This window comes from Chanodichthys erythropterus, chromosome 24, assembly GCF_024489055.1.
Source record: "Chanodichthys erythropterus isolate Z2021 chromosome 24, ASM2448905v1, whole genome shotgun sequence".
Taxonomy (NCBI): Eukaryota; Metazoa; Chordata; class Actinopteri; order Cypriniformes; family Xenocyprididae; genus Chanodichthys; species Chanodichthys erythropterus.
The window spans coordinates 6,462,724-6,482,675 of NC_090244.1; the positions used below are offsets into that span (position 1 = coordinate 6,462,724).

The 19,952-nt window shown below is 36.8% G+C and overlaps 1 protein-coding gene across 2 annotated transcripts; it reads left to right on the forward strand.

Moving 5' to 3' along the window:
* Positions 1-255: 255 nt before the first annotated feature.
* On the forward strand, positions 256-18,416 carry parvb (parvin, beta). Of its 2 annotated transcripts, XM_067380083.1 has the most exons (14): positions 256-345; positions 1,147-1,275; positions 10,287-10,376; positions 11,666-11,736; positions 12,535-12,637; positions 12,747-12,887; positions 12,995-13,110; positions 13,188-13,249; positions 13,354-13,373; positions 13,671-13,732; positions 13,818-13,886; positions 17,062-17,163; positions 17,699-17,771; positions 18,013-18,415. In XM_067380083.1, exons 2-14 carry the CDS (start codon positions 1,164-1,166, stop codon positions 18,087-18,089), a joined length of 1,098 nt encoding a protein of 365 aa, XP_067236184.1. In that variant the 5' UTR covers positions 256-345; positions 1,147-1,163; the 3' UTR covers positions 18,090-18,415. The 2 variants fall into 2 exon arrangements, with proteins under 2 accessions (XP_067236184.1, XP_067236185.1); XM_067380084.1 differs by lacking the exons at positions 256-345; positions 1,147-1,275 and adding an exon at positions 3,550-3,802 and having other exon boundaries at positions 18,013-18,416.
* Positions 18,417-19,952: the final 1,536 nt, after the last annotated feature.

The window sequence follows — 19,952 nt, forward strand, 5'->3', positions numbered from 1 at the left end:
ATTTTGAATTATTAATTATAAATTGCTTGCTGTGTTCCTCATTTGTTAGTTTGCTTTGGATAAAAGCTTTTGCTAAATGAACCAGGGTTAATAATTGTTATTAGATTTAGACATCTTAGCTAGCTAGGTAGACGTGTGTTTTGTTTTTGGTTTCTCTCTGACAGTAAGGGTGTGTCTCAAGATGACGGAAGTGATGTTTGTTATGACACTTTTCCATGACTATGACTAACTCTCAAAGTATATCTGGAGTGACAATTTGGTCATACTTCCTTTTTTTCTGCTATATGCCTCTTACATTATTATCTGTTTTTGTGTGCTAAATTCTTCACCACACCCAGAGAAACGGTGAGTAGCTTATACAATGTTATATTTTGTATTCTTTGATTATTTGTTTCTCATTATTAGTTATTAGCCAATCATTATCAAATAGTATTAGAGATATCCCGTTCTTTATTATCTTTTTTTTTGTGTTTTGCTGTTATTATTCATGATCTGTATGATTGTGAATGGCATGTGATGCTGTTCCATGTGTGGAAAAGGTTACCAGCTAAAACATTGAAATTAAATACAGTCGTCCAGTAGGGGACGCTGATTGGCCTGAATCCTCAGTTGAACTTACTTTTATTATCGATAATGGTATAACCACTTGAATTTACATCTTAGTCAAAGCAGATAAATATTGATTTTACGTGGATGAAGCTGTGAGGGATAGACTTGCACTTTACAGTGGTACGTACTGTATAAATGTAGATAACACAACTTTCAAAACTCACAACTTTAAAAGGGTTTGTCTTTTGAATGCTTTTGCTTTTTTTGTTTTAATGTTTTGTCAGCTGATCGACTAACATATTGTACAATCTATTGAAAATACCATCTCTCACAGCCTCATATTAGTAACATGTACCACGTGACATCGCCGCCTAGATTTAGCACCGATCTAGACAATATTTTGCATATGAAAAATGACACTGAGTGAATTTAATATCTGTTGAATTGAAAGCACATAATAAAAAATTTAAAATGGTAAAATATTTATTTTAGCAAGTCGTACCTGACCAATTAGAGCGCGCTTTCGGGCCACTACGCCCCGCCCCTTATAGACAATGCTTATTTCCATTCTTCTCACGTATTCCGTTTCTGTGACAGAAACCGCAGCGGAGCAGATGGCGGCGAATCCGACGAGACCGTCCGGGCAGCCGGGCAAGATGAAGAAGGATGAGTCGCTGCTGGGGAAACTGGGAGGGACGTTAGTTCGCAAAAAGAAGCTGAAAGAAGGTACTATTTTTAGGATATTGTTACTGTGAACAAAAGAAAGTATAAAATAATGTAATTAGAAGAGCACATGACATCATGCTGTGAATGATTTTATCTCTGTCCATGGTGCTGCACTTGATCAATAAATAAATTTATGAAAATGCTTCTTTCTCGGCTGGATATTTAACCACTTTTATTATTTATGTTAAAATAGCCTATTTATATTTTAAATATAATATTTAATATAAGTAATATGTATTTCTACCGGATTATATTACTATTACTATTATAAGTAATTGTATAATCCTAATTTAAAAATAAAATAAAATGTTATATACTCTTTGTATATCAGCATAACTTCAGCCACAGTTATTTTGTGTTGTTGTCTGGGACAGAAATAGCCAGGTCAGGAGCTCAAGGTTATTCAGATAACAATGAAGCAGGTTGTGTTGTATTTCTTTTAGTTACATTGTTTTCCCCTGTTAAACTCACAAGAGTTAAACATCTATGTCTGTGCTTTTTAGATTTCTTGTTTTGTACAGTTTTAGATTAAACTCAACCCTTCCAAGCCTCTGTCTGTGTGAACAGCTGCACAGTAAAGTGTGTGTGTGTGTGTTTGTCATTCCTGTCTCATTAAGGAACAGAGAGGAAGGGCTGATTTTAATAGTTTTTGTACTGTTTTAACCTTCACACAGTCACGCAGTTACACAATGTGTTAAAGGCTCTTTAGTGACTCTCTCCGTTTAGGGATTTATTTGGGACATTTGAAAAGAGTTTTGAAGTTTGAAGTATTTGCCTTGCTAAGTGGTTAGTCTTCTGAATGCTTGTCAGGCTTGAGTGATCTAAATGGTTGCTAAATGTAGGGTGTTTTGGATGGTTGTTAGGGGCAGGGTGTTGCTATGGCATTCTGGCTAGTTGCTTGGATGTTCTGGCTGGTTGTCAGGATGTTGCTAATGTGATTTGACTGGTTGCTAGGGTGTTTTGCTGATAGCTAGGGTGTTATGGATTGCTTTTAGGTTGTTAGGGGTCCTGGATGGTTCCTGGGATGTTCTGGCTGGTTGTTAAGGTGTTGCTAGGGGTGTTTAGGCTGGTTTTAGGGTGTTCTGGTTGGTTGCTAGGGTGTTCTGGATAATTTTTATGGGCAGGGTATTGCTAGGGTGTTCTTGCCAGTTGCTTGGGTCTTCTGGATTGTTGTTAGGATTTATGGCTGGTTGTTTGGGTGTTCTGGATGGTTGTTGGGGCAGGGTGTTGCTAGGGTGTTCTGGATGGTTGTCAGCATGTTGCTAATGTAGTCTGGCTGGTTACTAGGGTGTTTTTGCTTATTGTTAGGGTTTTCTGGGTGATTTTTAGGTTGCCAGGGTGTTGCTAGGGTGTTCTGACTGGTTCCTAGGATGTTTTGGCTGGTTGTCAGAATGTTGCTAATGTGGTTTGGCTGATTGATATGGAGTTTTTGCTGACTGTTAGGGTGTCCTGGATGTTTCTTAGGTTGTTGGTGTGTTCTGGATGGTTCATAGGATATTCTGACTGGTTGTTTGGGTGGGGTGTTCTGGATGGTTCCTGGGATGTTCTGGCTGGTTGCTAGGGTGTTTTAGCCAGTTGCTTGGGTGTTCTGGATGGTTGTTAGGATTTGTGGCTGGTTGTTTGGGTGTTTTGGGTGGTTGTTAAGGTGTTGCTATGGCATTTGTTGACATGGCATGGCTGGTTTCTAAGATGTTCTGGCTGGTTGCTTGGGTGTTCTGGCCAGTTTCTTGGGTGTTCTGGATTGTTGTCAGGATGTTGCTAATGTAGTCTGGCTGGTTGCTAGGATGTTTTGAAAATTGATAGGGTGCTCTGGGTGGGTTTTAAGTTTTTAGGGTGTTACTAGTGTTTTCTGACTGGTTCCTATGATGTTCTGGCTGGTTGTCAGGATGTTGCTAATGTGGTCTGGCTGGTTGCTATGGTGTTATAGCTGATTGTTAGGGTGTTCTGGATGGATTTTAGGTTGTTAGGGTATTCTAGATGGTTCCTAGGATGTTCTGACTGGCTGTTTGTGGTTCTGACAGATTGTTAAGATGTTTCTAGGGTGTTTTGGCTGGTTGCTATGGTGTTCTGGCTGGTTGACCTGTAGTCAGAACTGTTCTCTTTGTTGGATGTAGTTTGAAAACTCTAGGAGGAACAAGCATACATTTTGATGGAAGTCTGTGGAAAATTTGATGGTATGCTGGTCAAGTGTCTACAGATGAGTGACTTTGGTCAAGCATGTTGTTTTGTGTAGATGAGTCTATAGCCCCACCCAGAGGACATTTGCTCGAAAGAGTGTTTGTCTGTTTTTTCAGGAAAGCAGTTGTCATGACTGACAGCAGCTTTACACAGCAGATCCACACATTTTCCATCGCTGCTGTGCAGACGCTGATAGCAGAAAAACCTTTAAATATGTGTGTGTGTAAGGATGTGTACACATTGTGTGTGTGTGTGTGTGTATGAGAGATACTGACAGATCTGACTGTTGCTGCCTTCATTTGTTAATTACCCTGAGACTTGTTGAAACCCTTGAAGAACATGGATTCCAGTAAGTTTCACTCTTGTCTATGTAATTTTTACATTGAGAGTCGGTGTGTTTGTATTTAACTCATTGTGTTGGTTCTCATAGCTCATAGCTGTCTCAGTTGAAGTGAAACTATATCAGAAAAGCTTTCAATAGAAAGCAGAAGCTTAGTTTGTCATCACTGAATGGTTTAAACTACTCACAGCTTAAAATACTAATACATTTTTCTTCTTATAATAGATTGGTTGGTTATCATCACCGCTTAACATTCCCAGTCCAACAGTAATTAAAATATATTTTTTAAAATGTTTAATTGTATTGTATTTTAAAATAGACCATTAGTATACAAAAATGTGTACACATTTTTATATTATTAAAATTGAAAATGTTTTCACTTTTTTTTTCAATTTATTCAGTTACAAACTTTGCTAGATGAGTTAATATACTGTAACACTGTTGTGGTTGTTCTTTAGAGTTAGTAATGGTAAATAAGTAAGGCCATAACCTTATATTCAAGCTTAAGTTAGTAGTTTAGAATCAGCCTTTGAATAACATATTGCTGACCACTAATCTGAATTTTGAGGCAGCTATGGTACTTTTGGTTTGAGGTTGGAACATATTAAAATCAGCAGTAGATCATGATAGTTTTCTAGCACAAATGACTGACATTATCTGTAGTAATGACAGACAGTATGTGTCTGGGGACTAGCTGTGGACCGTGTGTAATACAGGAAGTGTTTGTGACATGACACAATCTTATTTTGTCTGACATCTGAACTTTGTGTTACTCATCTGGCGTCCCTTTCCCTCTCCAGCATCCCAGTGATCCCACAAATAAGTGCTGCTATATTTAAGATCAGCTCCATTCCTCTGACCGGACTGTTATTTTTGTTGGCTTTGTAATAAATAACTTTCCCCAGGCGCTACAGACATACACACCTCTGACAAACACTGCACACACACACACACAGACACACACACACACACACACACACACACACACACACACACACACACACACACACACACACACACACACACACACACACACACACACACACACACACACCCACTGCAGTGTGTGTTGATTTTTCAGGGGAGTGTTTGTTGTGTCATGTCTTGTTATTGCAGTCGCTGATGTGCAGCTTTTTACTAATTGATTTAAGCATTAAGAATCAGCTTTCTTAGAAAAAAAAACATCAGATTCACAACACAAATCAAATATCTTAATGAACTTAAATATCAAAATTTAAATCAAATTAAATAGAATAGAATAAAATTAATTAGACAACACAAATCCAAGATCTAGAAACCTTCAAAGATCCATGAGGATTTATTTCATGTGTTACAGAAATATTTGAATATATAATCCATAATAGAAAAGAAATGAATAGAATTATTAAGAGGGCACACATCTAAGATCCAGAAATATTCGAAGATTTCATGTATAACAGAAAAACGTAATATCTAATCCAGAATAAAATAGAATAGAACAGAATAGAATTATTAAGACAGCACATATCTAAGATCTGGAAATATTCAAAGATCCATGAAGATTTCATGTATAACAGAAAAACATAATATCTAATTCAGAATAGAACAGAAAATAGAATAGAATTATTTAGAAGCCGCACAAAAAATGGAAATCCTGAAAGATCCATGAAGATTTCATGTATTGCAGAAACAACTTGAATATCTAATCCATTATATAATATAATATAATATAATATAATATAATATAATATAATATAATAAAATAAGATTAATCAGACAATATGCACCCAAGGAAATCTTCAAAAATTCATGAAGATTTCATGTATTGTAGAAAAACTTGAACATCTAATCCAGAATAGAATAGAATAGAATAGAATAGAATTATTAAGACGGCACACATCTAAGATCTGGAAATATTCGAAGATCCATGAAGATTTCATGTATAACAGAAAAACGTAGTATGTAATTCAGAATAGAACAGAAAATAGAATAGAATTATTTAGAAGCCACACAAAAAATGGAAATCCTGAAAGATCCATGAAGATTTCATGTATTGCAGAAACAACTTGAATATCTAATCCATTATAGAATAGAATAGAATTGAATAGAATAGAATGGAATAAGATTATTCAGACAATATGCACCCAAGGAAATCTTCAAAAATTCATGAAGATTTCATGTATTGCAGAAAAACTTGAATATCTAATCCAGAATAGAATAGAATAGAATTATTAAGACAGCACACATCTAAGGAAATATTTGGAAATATTTGAAGATCCATGAATATTTCATATATTGCAGAAAAAAACTTGAATATCTAATCCATAATAGAATAAAATTGATTTGAATATTAAGACAGCACACATCTAAGATCTTGAAATCTTTGAACATGAAGATTTTATGTATTTCAGAAAAAGCTTGAATATCTAATCCATTATAGAATAGAATAGAATAGAATAGAATAGAATAGAATAGAATAGAATAGAATAGAATAGAATTAAGATGGCACACATCTAAATCTGGAAATTTTTGAAGATCCATGAAAATTTAATGTATTGCAGAAAAACTTGAATATCTAATCCATTATAGAATAGAGTAGAATAGAATAGAATAGAATAGAATTAAGATGGCACACATCTAAAATCTGGAAATTTTTGAAGATCCATGAAAATTTAATGTATTGCAGAAAAACTTGAATATCTAATCCATTATACAATAGAGTAGAATAGAATTATTAAAATGGCACACATCTAAAATCTGGAAATTTTTGAAGATCCATGAAAATTTCATGTATTGCAGAGAAACTTGAATATCTAATCTAATCCAAGAGATGTATTGTGTTGGAGGAAAAAAAAGAATGAATAAAGACAAATGTAGAATCCTGTAAAAAGCAGAGGTGTATCATCTCTTCATCAAGTGTTGTTCTAGTTAGTCCCTCATTAGTGTGCTCATTCATTAGTGTGTAGTAAGCAGCCTCTCCTCCTCATTGAAACAGGAGCAGTGAGGGTGGGGGGTTTCAAAGGGACAGAAATAACATGTGATGACGCGAGTGCGACTGCTGTAGCCACACTGGCGGCCTCCCACACACACACACACACACACACACACTCGCCACTAAGACTCACTGCAGGGACATTAGCGGGATTCAGTGCTGTTTAACGAGACATGGCTGGTCTACTGTGTGGAACGAAGAGAAGAAAGCAAGGTAGACTTTAGATAGCAGGTCTGTTTGTGTGTGTGTGTGTGTGTGTGTGTTCACTAGGGCTATTTTGTGCAGCAATTTAATATATCTTAAATACATGTTTGTGTAAACATTACCACGTTAGATTAACATGATAAATAAATATTTATTTATTTATTTATGAATAGAAATGCTTTTGCAATTAAACATTACTATTATATTTATTATATAGGCTATATTATTATATTATTTAATTATTTATAGAATAGTTTGTACAGTATATGTATGTTCACTATGGTTAGCGATTAGTAAATGGCTATTTTATGGTGCTTTGGTGCAGTGATTTAATACCTCTTAATTAAATTATTTAAAATTTTGTGTATAGCATCAACACATTAGATTTACATTATAAATATGTAATATAAATCTATTTCATATATGCTTTTGCAAACAAACACTGAACAATACTATAATATATTATAGTATAGTTGGTGCTTATACAGTATTTATGTGTGTCTGTTGAAATGAGCAATTAAATCACTATTTTATAGTGTAACCTTAAAATCTGTACTGCAGTGATTTAATATATCTAAATACAAATTGTGTTAACCTTAACATATAACTTTAATGTATTTTCTAAATACACAATACTTAAAATAACCGAAATGCATACATATATACAGTATTTAATATAAATAAAAATGCATTTGTATATATTGAACACTATATATATATATATATATGTGTATGGTGAATATATACAGACCTAGTATAGTATTTAATATACTGGTACAGTATTAGCATTTCTGGCTAGCCTCTGTCTCTTCCTATAGGATTTTATCTGTGTGTGAAACATGGACGGAACTGTAATCCTAAGAAAATGAGGCATGTTTCATGGTGCCCTAGAGGAGAAATGCATGATTATGATGAAAAGCAAGAAGCGTAATCTTGCAGGAAATGCAGATTGGGCGCGAGATGCATGCAGTGCTCTCTATAGGCTAGTGCAGATGAAGAACTGCCAACACAAAACTGTCCCTTTGGACCTCAAGTGTTTATCTGAGCTTACATGGGGGGCTGAACACATGAATGGCTGATGCTTTTGCCTCTTACTGTCCTCTTTGGGGCCGTTTACATGACACCATTTTCAACTAAATTTGTTCATTTACGCCATTTTTGGGGCCTGAAAACTCAAAGTGCACATTTTTGAAAACGATACTGTTTTCGAGACTGTAAACTACGAAAAAGTTTGTGAAAAGGGTGATGTCATCTGCATGCATATTACATGTTCAGTCCATAGGCATATAATGTTTCTTTACAAAGTGACATTGCCAACTACTGGCCTGGCAACAGAATACAGTGTTTTTAGTCGTTTTCGTAGATCCGTGTGAACTGGGATCGTTTTGAAACGCTGTCATCTGTATGTGAAAAATGCAAAGGAAATTTAGCATTCCTATTCATCTCAATGCAGGGTTATCATCATTAACTAATGCTAACACTTTCATTACGTGAAATAAAATGACTGAAACTTGAAATATTAAAAAAATAAAGGCAACACTTCTCATTTTCAATTACTTTAAGTTGAAGTACTAACTTCTCAATAATAGTTTCACAGAACAGGACTTCCTGAAAGCATGTGATTTGAATTTTTCTTCATGATTTGCGATGTCAAAAGGTTCATTTCACACTTTTAAGAGCCTCTAAAAATAATTTACCGGCGGCGAAAACATCTACCTAAATATATTGAAATATTAGCGATGCTTGCAAACAATTTTTTTTATCATAAAACACGACTGTCAGTGGAGAAAAATGCTTTTTTGGCTCCCGATGGCGTAGTTACGTCATCAACCACCAGGGGCTAACCATGCTAGCCAGCCAATGCTAACCAGAATTAAACGATTGTAAACTGTTATACTCATAGATATATAAACATAGATGCCTCATTAGCAGCTGTTTCTATGGGCCTCTATACGTAAGCCATCCGCAATATTAGAACAGTCAGAGCCGTGAACATTCGAGAGCAAGTTGACTGAGTGTCTGTAACCATAATCAGACGCATGTATGAATATCTATATCTCCAATGGACTTCTGCAGATGAGTTTGCTAAACTGGCACAATATAAGACGAAGGCGTCAGCTAACACAACAATAAAAAATGACCATAGTAAAAGTAAAAACATTAAAAATACCATAGTAAAAACCTGTAATATTGAGTTAATACATATAAAAACACATTCTCACCTGAGAAAGGTTATCCCATTTCTTCAGGAATTTAAATGTCTGTGGTTTTACAAATAGAAGCTGACGGCATGCTAACCGTTCCAATATGTTGGGGCGCCGACGTGTGGTCGAATGTGGCATCTATGTATACATATCTATGGTTTTACTCTCATTAGCCAGTATTAAAATACTCAAATATCTTCATGTACACTACCGTTCAAAAGTTGAGTTTCAGTTTTTTAAAGTTCCTTACCTTCCCTAAAAGTCCCTTCAGCTTACTAAGGCTGCATTTATTTGATCAAAAATGTAGTAAAATAGTAATATTGTGAAATATTATTTGAATTCTATTTTACTATATTTTAAAATCTAATTTATTTCTGTGATCAAAGCTGATTTTTCAGCATCATTACTCCAGTCTTCAGTGTCACATGATCCTTCAGAAATCATTCTAATATGCTGATTTGCTGCTCAAACATGTTGAAAACAAGTTGTGCTGCTTAATATTGTTGAGGAAATGTCATACTTTTTTCAGGATTCTTTGAAAAGAACAGCTTTTAATTGAAATATACATTTACAGAAACTTTTGATCCAGTTAATGCATCCCTGCTGAATAAAACTATTATTTTCTATAAAAAAAAAAAAAAAAAAACTTCTCTTTAGACTCTAAACATTCAAACAGTAATGTATGTATGTGTTAGTGTGAGTGTGGTTTCATACAGGAGGTTTCCTTTCTAGAGGAAGTGCACTAAACTGAAGCTGTTCTCTATAGGATCGAGATGTCGGTTACTGCTCATTTTATACATGAACTGTAATCACCTGATGGAGGAAGAGAATGAGTCAGTCATGAATCAGCTGATTAATTACTGCACACTAATCAGTTAATTAAGACTGCAGTGATGTACTGATCTAGAAACAGCAGAGAGTTACGTGATATTAGCCGTTGATATTTTCTTGAAACAAACCCTTACTGTGTACCATAGTACCTTGATATTTACCATATTATTACTGTATTCATATACTATGGTGTTTACATGGTACTCCAAGGTACTTTTATAATATTACCATGGTACATGTTCCAGAAAATATGGTGCTTATGATGCTTTATTATTCTCCTTAGTGAGTGACCTTCATGAAGAGGGTAAGAACGCCATCAACGCCCCCCTCCTGCACGCCACCCCGGAGCTGCTCCCAGAGGACACACTGCTTGGTAACATATTGCTCCTTTTCATCCATCAAACCCAATGTAATATGGAGAAATAGAGTGCTGCAGCAATGGCGTATTTTTGTAAGCCTGGTTTCCCCAACAAAAACCCAATATGACTTTTCCACTGGCTTTTGGATTATTGTAGATCAACAAACGTTTTTGGAGCTTACACATTTTTTTTTTCTTCATCATGATAATAATCAAAAATTAACACTTTTGTATTTCAAAACATTTCAATACAATCGTCAGAAATAAAAATCTAAAGTGTACTACACCATGGTCACATGACTTCAACATCACCACCATAAGCTTCTAACAATTCTTTCATCAGGGCTGCCAACCCACTCAGTGCATTCAGCGTGAGACTCGCGCATTTAACCATATGCATGGTTACTTCCTGGTTTTCATATGTACGTGTTAGTTCAAAATTCTCTGTCTTCCTCTTTATTACTAGATATAGCACCAAATAAACATGAATGAACATCAGAAGGTATGTTGAAAGATACAGTACTGAAATGTACTATGTTTCATGTCTCATGTAATTGTTCAATGAGTGTTCCAACCATGAAAAGATGTGAATAAAACAGCTTGTGAACAACGTCACATAAAGCCATTTAGTGTAATAATAATAATATTAATAATATTACCTTTAATAATATTACCAGCTGATAGGTTTCCCTGTATGTTTAAAACATACGTTGAGAGAGATTTGTTTCTTTGAGAAAAATTAGCATGTAGGCCCTACTGTACCTGATATTTAGCCAAATGAATCGATATTATAGTATCGAGTATTATCGATATTATCGAGTTATTATAGTTTCCAAGAGCACGAATATAAACATAATGAGACTGTACAAGTGACTGAGTATATGAAGTATATGAATCGGTGTAAGCTTAACTGTCATTAGGACGATAGAAGCGGAAGTGCTAAAATGCTTGTTTCCAGGTTTTGACCTACAAAAATATGCAATTACCTTAGCACTATTGACTCATTTGTGTCTGTTTTTATTCTCCTATTTAAGAATTTCAGGAGAAAGCTTCTAAGACAAAGCTGGCACTTGAGCAATACATTACTAAGAACTCCTAATCCCTATTTTGTTGTGGTGTTGGGTGTGGAGGACACTTCTCGTTTCCTCCATGTCTCTTACTCACCCTGAGTCACACAGCTGGAGAAATTCATCCACACCCACGACAGTTCTAGAGGATGGTCCAACATAATCGTCTGCAAAATCCAGCCTGTGTTTATGATCTTTATGTTGAAGAGTTTCTACTTTCATCCTTGATTTTTGCAGAGGAAAATGCAGAAAGGACCATTTTAGACCCCACGTCCAGAGAAGACCTCAATTTCAAAGACCTGCAGAAGGTAGAAAACACATTTTCCGACTGTTTACACTAACATCTCTGAAAAGATTATGCAATGAAAAGAACGGAAATGGTAGATAAAGACAATAACACCAGTGGGACTGTAAATTTGAGATTAAAGTCTGTTTAAACAGCATGCAGAGTTTTAGCTATTACTTCAAACCCCTTAAGCCAAGATGTAATATCTCTAAAGCCAAAATGTAATATAAGTCTCTGGTATCTCCAGAATGTGTCTGTGAAGTTTCAGCTCAAAATACCCCATAGATCATTTATTATAGCTTGTCAAATTTTCCCCTATTTGGGTGTGAGCAAAAAGACATAGTTTTTGTGTGTCCCTTTTGATGCAAATGAGCTGCTGCTCCCGGCCCCCTTTCCAGAAGAGGGCGGAGCTTTAACAGCTCATGCTTCGGTTGCTCAGCAACAACAAAGCTGGAGAATCTCACGCAGCCAAAATGACGATTGTCACGATGCTCAGCCTTATATTGATTGGCCTCACCGTTACTGACAATCGTCATTTTGGCTGCATGAGATTCTCCAGCTTTGTTGTTGTTGAGCAACCGAAGCATGAGCTGTCTCCGCCCTCTTCTGGAGAGGGGGCCGGGAGCAGCAGAGACTTGTATTACATCTTGTGAAAAAGGGGTAAAATAGGTCCCCTTTAACCCTAGCCCTATAGTAAGTACATGTAGTTAATTATTAACTCTTTCCCCACCATGGAATTTTCCATCATTTATGGCACAACACTTCTAAGCCACACCGACATTGCATGATTACCATTCTACTCACTGACTCTTTCTCTCAGGTTCTCATTGACTGGATCAACAGTGAACTGGAGGAGGACCGAATCATCGTAAAAGACCTTGAAGAAGATCTGTATGATGGACAGGTCCTGCAAAAACTGTTTGGTAAGACCAAGACAAGAACTTTTATGATTCCCTCCTGTTTTTGGATTTTTGTTATGGTACCAAAAGTTTTCAGTGTGGTACTAGTGAGGATTTGTGTCGCCTCCTTCAGAGAAGCTGTCGGGTTATAAGCTGAATGTGGCGGAGGTGACGCAGTCAGAGATCGGACAGAAGCAGAAGCTGCAGACGGTTCTGGAAGCCGTTAATGGAGTTCTCAGACCGCTGGAGTGGAACACAGAGTGGAGTGTCGACTGTGAGTGCTGAAAGACGCAGTTAGTCCCCAAAAAAATGGTTAATTTAGATCATCTTTAAATACATTAACAAAAATAAAGAAATTTATTGTCTGTGTCTCTTCCTCAGCCATCCACTCGAAGAACCTGGTGTCCATCGTGTACCTGCTGCTGGCACTGGCCATGTATTACGCAGCTCCCATCCGCTTACCTGAGCATGTGTCCGTCCAGGTGATCGTGGTCAAGGTATGATGACTTCAGTAAAGTGTGAAAATGCCTTCAAATGCCTTTAGCCTAATTACACAGGTTTGTTTTTGTCTCAGAAAAAAGAGGGAATCCTGCAGACTGCTCATGTGACCAAACAACTCACAAGTACTACAACAGAGTAAGCTTCATCTAGTGATGAAAGATTGTTATAACATGAATTTTTATTTTATTTTATTTGAGCTTGTGATCTGATGCTTACTTTGTATTCACTGTTTCCAACAGAATGATGATCGGAAGGTCAGGTGGGTATTTTCATACACATTTTCATGTTTTCCTTTTTAATAAAATCCAAGGCATACCAGTTTAAGGAGGTCAAATTAGTTTTTTTGCACATTGTAGCTGGTTCAAGGTGGTTTACAAGCCCTAATCTGCTTGACCAAGGTGAAAATAAACCATCTAGACCAGCTAAATGTGGAAACAACCTGACCTGAGGTAGAAACCATATAATCAGATAACACCAGGAGCTGGTTTTAGCTTAATTTTGATGGTTTGTCTATTTTTATTAGTCCCAAAAAGTTTCTTTGTATTGTCATTTGCAGAACGTGATGCTTTTGACACCTTATTGGATCATGCACCTGACAAACTGAATGTAGTGAAAACGGTAAGAAGCCAATCCGGACGGGACAAGAAGTTCTGTGTGATGGTGCTGATTATCCAAAATTAACATTTAATGTTTGTTTTCTCAGTCGCTGATCACATTTGTGAATAAACACTTGAACAAACTGAACCTGGAGGTTACGGAACTGGAATCACAGGTATAAATATCATCTGTTAAAGGGATAGTTCACCCAAAAATTATGCCAGGATTTCAAGGGCGTAGATTTGGTTTCAACATTGGGGGAGTGGAGCGTTGGTATGCTGCCTGTTATTTTATTTTTTTTAATTTGAAAAAACATCTGTTTTATGTGTAGCGTTATTGGATAATTTATCTATCTATCTATCTATATCTATCTATCATAACTTTATGGAATTTATGTATAACCATTCATCAAATTCTAACATAACGGAGTGATTCTAAAAATAAATAAATTCTGTTATATATTGAAACCGATTCAACGTTTTAATGAGTGAGCTACTTAAATTGTTCATTCAGCCAATTCGTTCAAAAGTCAGATTAAATAAGGGAGAAAACAAACACCGATTTGAATACTTTTGTCATTGATAAGACGCTATTGAAAAATGAAGTAACAAAATAGATGGCTGTTTTAGTAATTGGTTACAGTTACACTGATAGTTATGGCTAAATTGCAATGGATTAGATAGCTAAAATATATGTGGAGTGTACTTAGCTAATACAATGTTTTCATACCTCCTTCTCAGTAGGCTACATGCTTTATTCTTTTTAACGTCTCTCTTTGAACAGAAGTTATAGTCGGCTGGGAAGCGGTTCTCTTCATTTTTGGTGCTACCTGCTGTCTTTCATTCAAACAGTAGAGCTCCACTCGCGTTGTTTTGGTGAAAGTGTGATGCGCATTGGTTGGGCGTTACCAATCGGTTCAATCAAAGTCCCTTTAAGACAAGCCATTTCACTCGGCGGCCATCTTTGAAACGCCTCTCGGGCATCCTGGGCATCATGCAATCTCTTTGAATGGGGAAACATCAAATTCTCCAAAACTGTTCAGCAACCTTACAATTAAATTTCATATTTGAAATCACCAATGAAATCTATCAACAACCGGCTCATAAATTTAGTTTCTAAACGCTCGAATCATGACAAAAAAACACCTGCGTGAAGTTGGCCCCCCACCCAAAACATCTGCAAAATAGTCTCAATCGTTTGTGCTCCGTTTGTGCCGTAAAAAATTTGTTTGTGCTGCTTAGGTTTTTTAAATATTAAAAGAATATTTATAGGTCATTCTGAGGTCACTCAGCCCCCCACATGTTCCAAATTCACCGAAAATAGTCTCAAACGTTTGTGCTTCGTTTGTGCTGGTTTGTTCCGGTAAAAGTTTCATTTGTGCTGCTTTCGATTTTAAAATATTAGACTTTGAATGATAGGCGATGACGTCACTCAGCCCCCCCACATGCTCCAAATCCGCCCAAAATAGTTTCTTTTGTTTGTGCTCCGTTTGTGCTGGTGAAATTTCCGTTTGTGCTGCTTCGGTTTTTAAAATATTAAAATAACTTTTATAGGTCATTCTGAGGTCACTCAGCCCCCCACATGCTCCAAATTAGCCCAAAATAGTCTCAATCATTTGTGCTGGTTTGTGCCGGTAAAAGTTTTTTTGTTTGTGCTGCTTTCGATTTTAAAATATTAGACTTTGAATTATAGGCGATGACGTCACTCATCCCCCCCACATGCTCCAAATTCGCCCAAAATAGTCTCTTTTGTTTGTGCTTGGAGCATGTGGGGGGCTGAGTGACCTGAGAATGACCTATAAATATTCTTTTAATATCTAAAAAACCAAAGCAGCACAAACTAAAATGTTTACGGCACAAACCAGCACAAATGGAGCACAAACGATTGAGACTATTTTGCAGACGTTTCGCGTTGGGTGGGGGGCCAACTTCACGCATGTCAAAAACACTATTTTTCAGGCTGGATCAAGCTAATGCGCATTCGCAGACCTAAATGCGCATCTCTTCGGAGGCGCGCATCTCACTGTTTCTATAGAAACCGGTGATTCTAACGGCCGCTGAAGTGACGCGATGACTTTACCAGTCGGCGATTGGCTCTTATTTAGAAAGCGGGACTTATTCCGCCATATTGTGCGTTACACTTTCTCCCATTCAAAACAATACGAGTGACACGTCTTGTGTTATTCTATAGTCTTTGGTTCAATGGAGGGGGGGGGATTTTTTTGACTAATTTATTATGACAAACACATATTCAATTATAAACAAAATTATTGTTACAAAATAAATGAATTATACATATTTTAGTATAGATCTACTGTGATTTTCATGTTGAAATATTGGGGGGGGGCCCTGCAGGATTTACTCACCCTCGGGCCATCGTCTCAGAAGAACACAATCGGAGATTGTATCCTTGCTCTTCCAAGCTTTACAATGGTAGTAAAAGGGGGGCCAGATTGTGGAGCCCCATCCATTATAAAACTAATCCATACAGCTCCGGGACGTTAATAAAGTTCTTCTGAAGCGAGGCGATGTGTTTTTGTAAAAGAAAAATATCCACATTTAAAACTTTATAAATCCAAATAACTAGCTTTCTGTGGATGACCGTACACATACTGAGCAAAATGACTTGCGCAATATGAGCAACCCCTGACCTGATGTATGACGCAGGATGTAGGAGTATCATAATCTTAGACACCTCTCGCAGTTCAAACTAATAGGGCTGAGCAACAAACTCAAGTTCCTCTTCTCTTTATATATATATATATATATATATATATATATATATATATATATATATATATATATATATATATATATATATATATATATGATGTTTCTCTTTAAAAAAATATGTTTTAGACTTCTAACACGTGACCGGTGTTTTGTTTTGCTCTATCCACTTCTCTTCTGCATTCGTCATTACGTTATGCATCAGGTCAGAGGTTTCTCTTCCTCCACAAATTGATATGTACGTCTGTCTGCCGGAAGCTAGTTATTATAGTTAATAAGGTTTTAAATATGGATATTTTTCTTACAAAATCCCATCGCTTCTCTTCAGAAGGCCTTTATTAACCCCCTGGAGCCGTATGGATTATATTTATGATGGATGGATGCGATTTTTTTTGGGGGCTTCAAAACATGCCTCCCCCACTACCATTATAAAGCTTGGAAGAGCCAAGGATATTTTTAAATATATCTCCGATTGTGTTCGTCTGAAAGACGATAGTCATGTACACCTCAGATGACTTGAGGGTGAGTAAATCATGTGATAATTTTCATTTTTGGGTGAGCTAACCGTTTATCTCTCACATAGATTAAATCCGTCTCTCTAAAGCTGATGTGTGTGTAAAGTTTGCAGATGGTGTCTATCTGGTGTTGCTGATGGGACTGTTGGAAAATTACTTTGTTCCCCTGTACAACTTCTACCTCACGCCAGAAAGCTTCGAACAAAAGGTAAGTGTGCTGTAGGCTGGTGTAATGTGGACTGCTGAGGTCTGATGTGGTCTAAAGAGGACTGATTTCTTCTGTTGTTAGGGTCTAATGAAGTATAATGGTGCTTGACTAGACTGAAAGGGTCTGATGCGGTTTGATGAGGTCTGCATCAGACCTGTCAGACTGCATAAATCCACATCAGACTACATCAAACGACATTACATGATATCAGACCACACAAAGTCCATATCAGACCTTATCAGATTTGATGAATACTCTTCAGATGACATCACACCATATCAGACCGCATCAGTCTCAACGAGTCCACATGAGACAAGAAGTCTAATTCGGTTCTGATATGGTTTGTTGTGGACTCATGAAGTCTGATGGGATCTGATGTGGAATTCTAAAGTCTGATAATATGATGGTTCTGGAATTCTTATGGCATTGAACTGACAAATTACCAGAGCATTTCTGTTTCTAGCATTCAAAAACTGGTTTGTACTAATTACTAGCTATGGAAAAGAATTGCTAGAGTTGTTTTTCTGTCTTGTAGGTACATAATGTCGCATTTGCTTTTGAGCTCATGCAGGATGGTGGATTACAGAAACCCAAAGCTCGACCAGAAGGTACCAAAAAAATCAGTGCCAGCAATGTTACATTAAATACACAACCTTCAGATATCATAATAGACTAGCTCATAATCTGAGCCGGTTCACGGTGTTACCTAGATTATCCACTAGATGGAGATGTACCTCAATAGATGCAACACACTGTACCTTCCCTTCCCTTTCTGTTCTTTCACAATGACAGCTAACATATTCAAGCCTCAGTCTGTTTAACAGCAATTCTGTTGTTTGTGTCTTGCAGATGTGGTGAACTTGAATCTGAAGTCAACTCTCAGGGTGCTGTATAACCTTTTCACAAACTACAAAAACTCAGACTAACACTGAAAGCGATCCGAGTCGTGCCTCACTGATGCCAAGACTTCTGTGCTCACACATCCCTTGTGTTTCTTTTGTATGTAAGAATGAAATATTTTGTATAATTTAGCTTATTTATGCTCAGAATCTAATGTATTCAGCCTTAATGATCCGTCAGTGTAGCAGCTCATTAAAATATTTTATTTTGACTTACCTGCCACTGCTTTAAGCACTACACACGGAATGACTGTTTGTCCGGGAATGATTCATAAACCTGCACTGTGTATTATTTTAGTAGAAATGCTGTAATTATTTCAAATAAACAAGTGCTTTCTACATGCTGGAATGAATTCATTTTGACATCTCTGAATTTGATCTTGATGGTCTTTAAAATGATTTTATGAGCAACCAATAGAGTTTTTTTTTTTTTATCAAAATAAGCAGTTGCATATCACGTCTTCATACACAGAATTATTCATGCTTAACAACCTTGGTACATATAAATATTTCACCTTCATGTCTCACACAGGCTTGGAGTAGGCATGAAACAGAAGTAGTGATAGTCTTTTCTTCCATGTTGTGACATATATCCGAGTGAAACGGCTTCTCAAACAAGACAAAATGTAGGATGAGACTTTTGTCAATCAGGAATTGATTGGATGGTTGTCGTTGGCTGTTGCTGTGACATCGCTCATACTTATGCTGCATCTGAAATTGAATACTTCTCCACTATATAGTATGCAAAAAAGTACACCAAATGAGTAGTATGTGCAAATACATAAGGTGCATCCCAAATTGTGTACTTATGCACTATTCTATACGTTTGTGTTTTCTATTTTCAAAATAGAAAAAGTACACTTTAAATACCTGGATGATTTGTTTAATTAACCGAAAAAACGAAGTGTTCAATGTCGGACACTTATTTCACTCAACTGTCGCAGCTTTAAAGCAGAACTAAGTAACTTTTTTTTACCTTCATAAATAGTTTTCTAAGTCCTTACGATGGTTAATTGACTTGTAGTGGTGTGTTTGAGGCGAGCACTAACCCCATCTGACACGTCTACGCCAGAAGAGCACTTGCAACTTGAGCTGCACCGACCCGAAACAATCTCGCCTCATGTTCACGTTCACGCATGGTGACAACATGCTTTACGGTAATTCAAAAACAATGTATATATATTATGACTTTATAACACAATTTCGAAAATTACCCACCTCCATCGAGTTTACTGTATTTGCAAATTACCCACCTCCTCTTTCTTGTACTGTATTTGCAAAACTACTGCGCTGGTGAGCGTTGCAGTCGTTGTAGTCCAGAGCTGCGCTTGGAGTATTTACGACAGTGTGTTTCACTGAAGGAACCTGTAGGGGGAGCTTCGCAAACTGAGTTCTGCTTTAATTATGTAGCGGAGGGGGGAGGGGCTAGCAGAGTCCGATGTTGAATGACAAAATAACCTTTTAAAATGCATACTACACAGTTAAGTACATAGTGTATTGAACATCATTTGGGACGCAACTATAGTATTCGAAAAACAGTAGGTGAAAAGTACCCGCATGACCTACTACTTCTGCAGAGATTCTGAACTGTGCATTCGATGGAAACTTTATGAGGGAGGGGACAAATACGGTGCATTCCAAATGGGATATATCGCCCTCCGAAGGGCACCTCGGAGTGAAAACAATCATGGCTGCCATATTGAAGGGTCGTTCCAAACCGAAGTGTTCAAAACTGGCCACTTCAAAGGGCCCTTAAGAATTAAGGTTTTCGAAGGGTACAACTGATGGACACTTCGGGCCCCCATGATCCTTTGCACAGGGAAGATGTTTGGCATCACAGAATGGGTACAGGAGGCTCAGAGTTCGATTTTACCTATAATTGTACGTATA

Excerpts from the sequence above, each read along its gene's own strand:
- parvb (XM_067380083.1), top strand. The coding sequence starts at position 1,164 with ATGGCGGCGAATCCGACGAGACCGTCCGGGCAGCCGGGCAAGATGAAG. Across the intron at positions 13,250-13,353 it reads CTCACAAGTACTACAACAGA|AATGATGATCGGAAGGTCAG; the intron begins GTAAGCTTCATC and ends TGTTTCCAACAG. Across the intron at positions 17,772-18,012 it reads ACCCAAAGCTCGACCAGAAG|ATGTGGTGAACTTGAATCTG; the intron begins GTACCAAAAAAA and ends TGTGTCTTGCAG.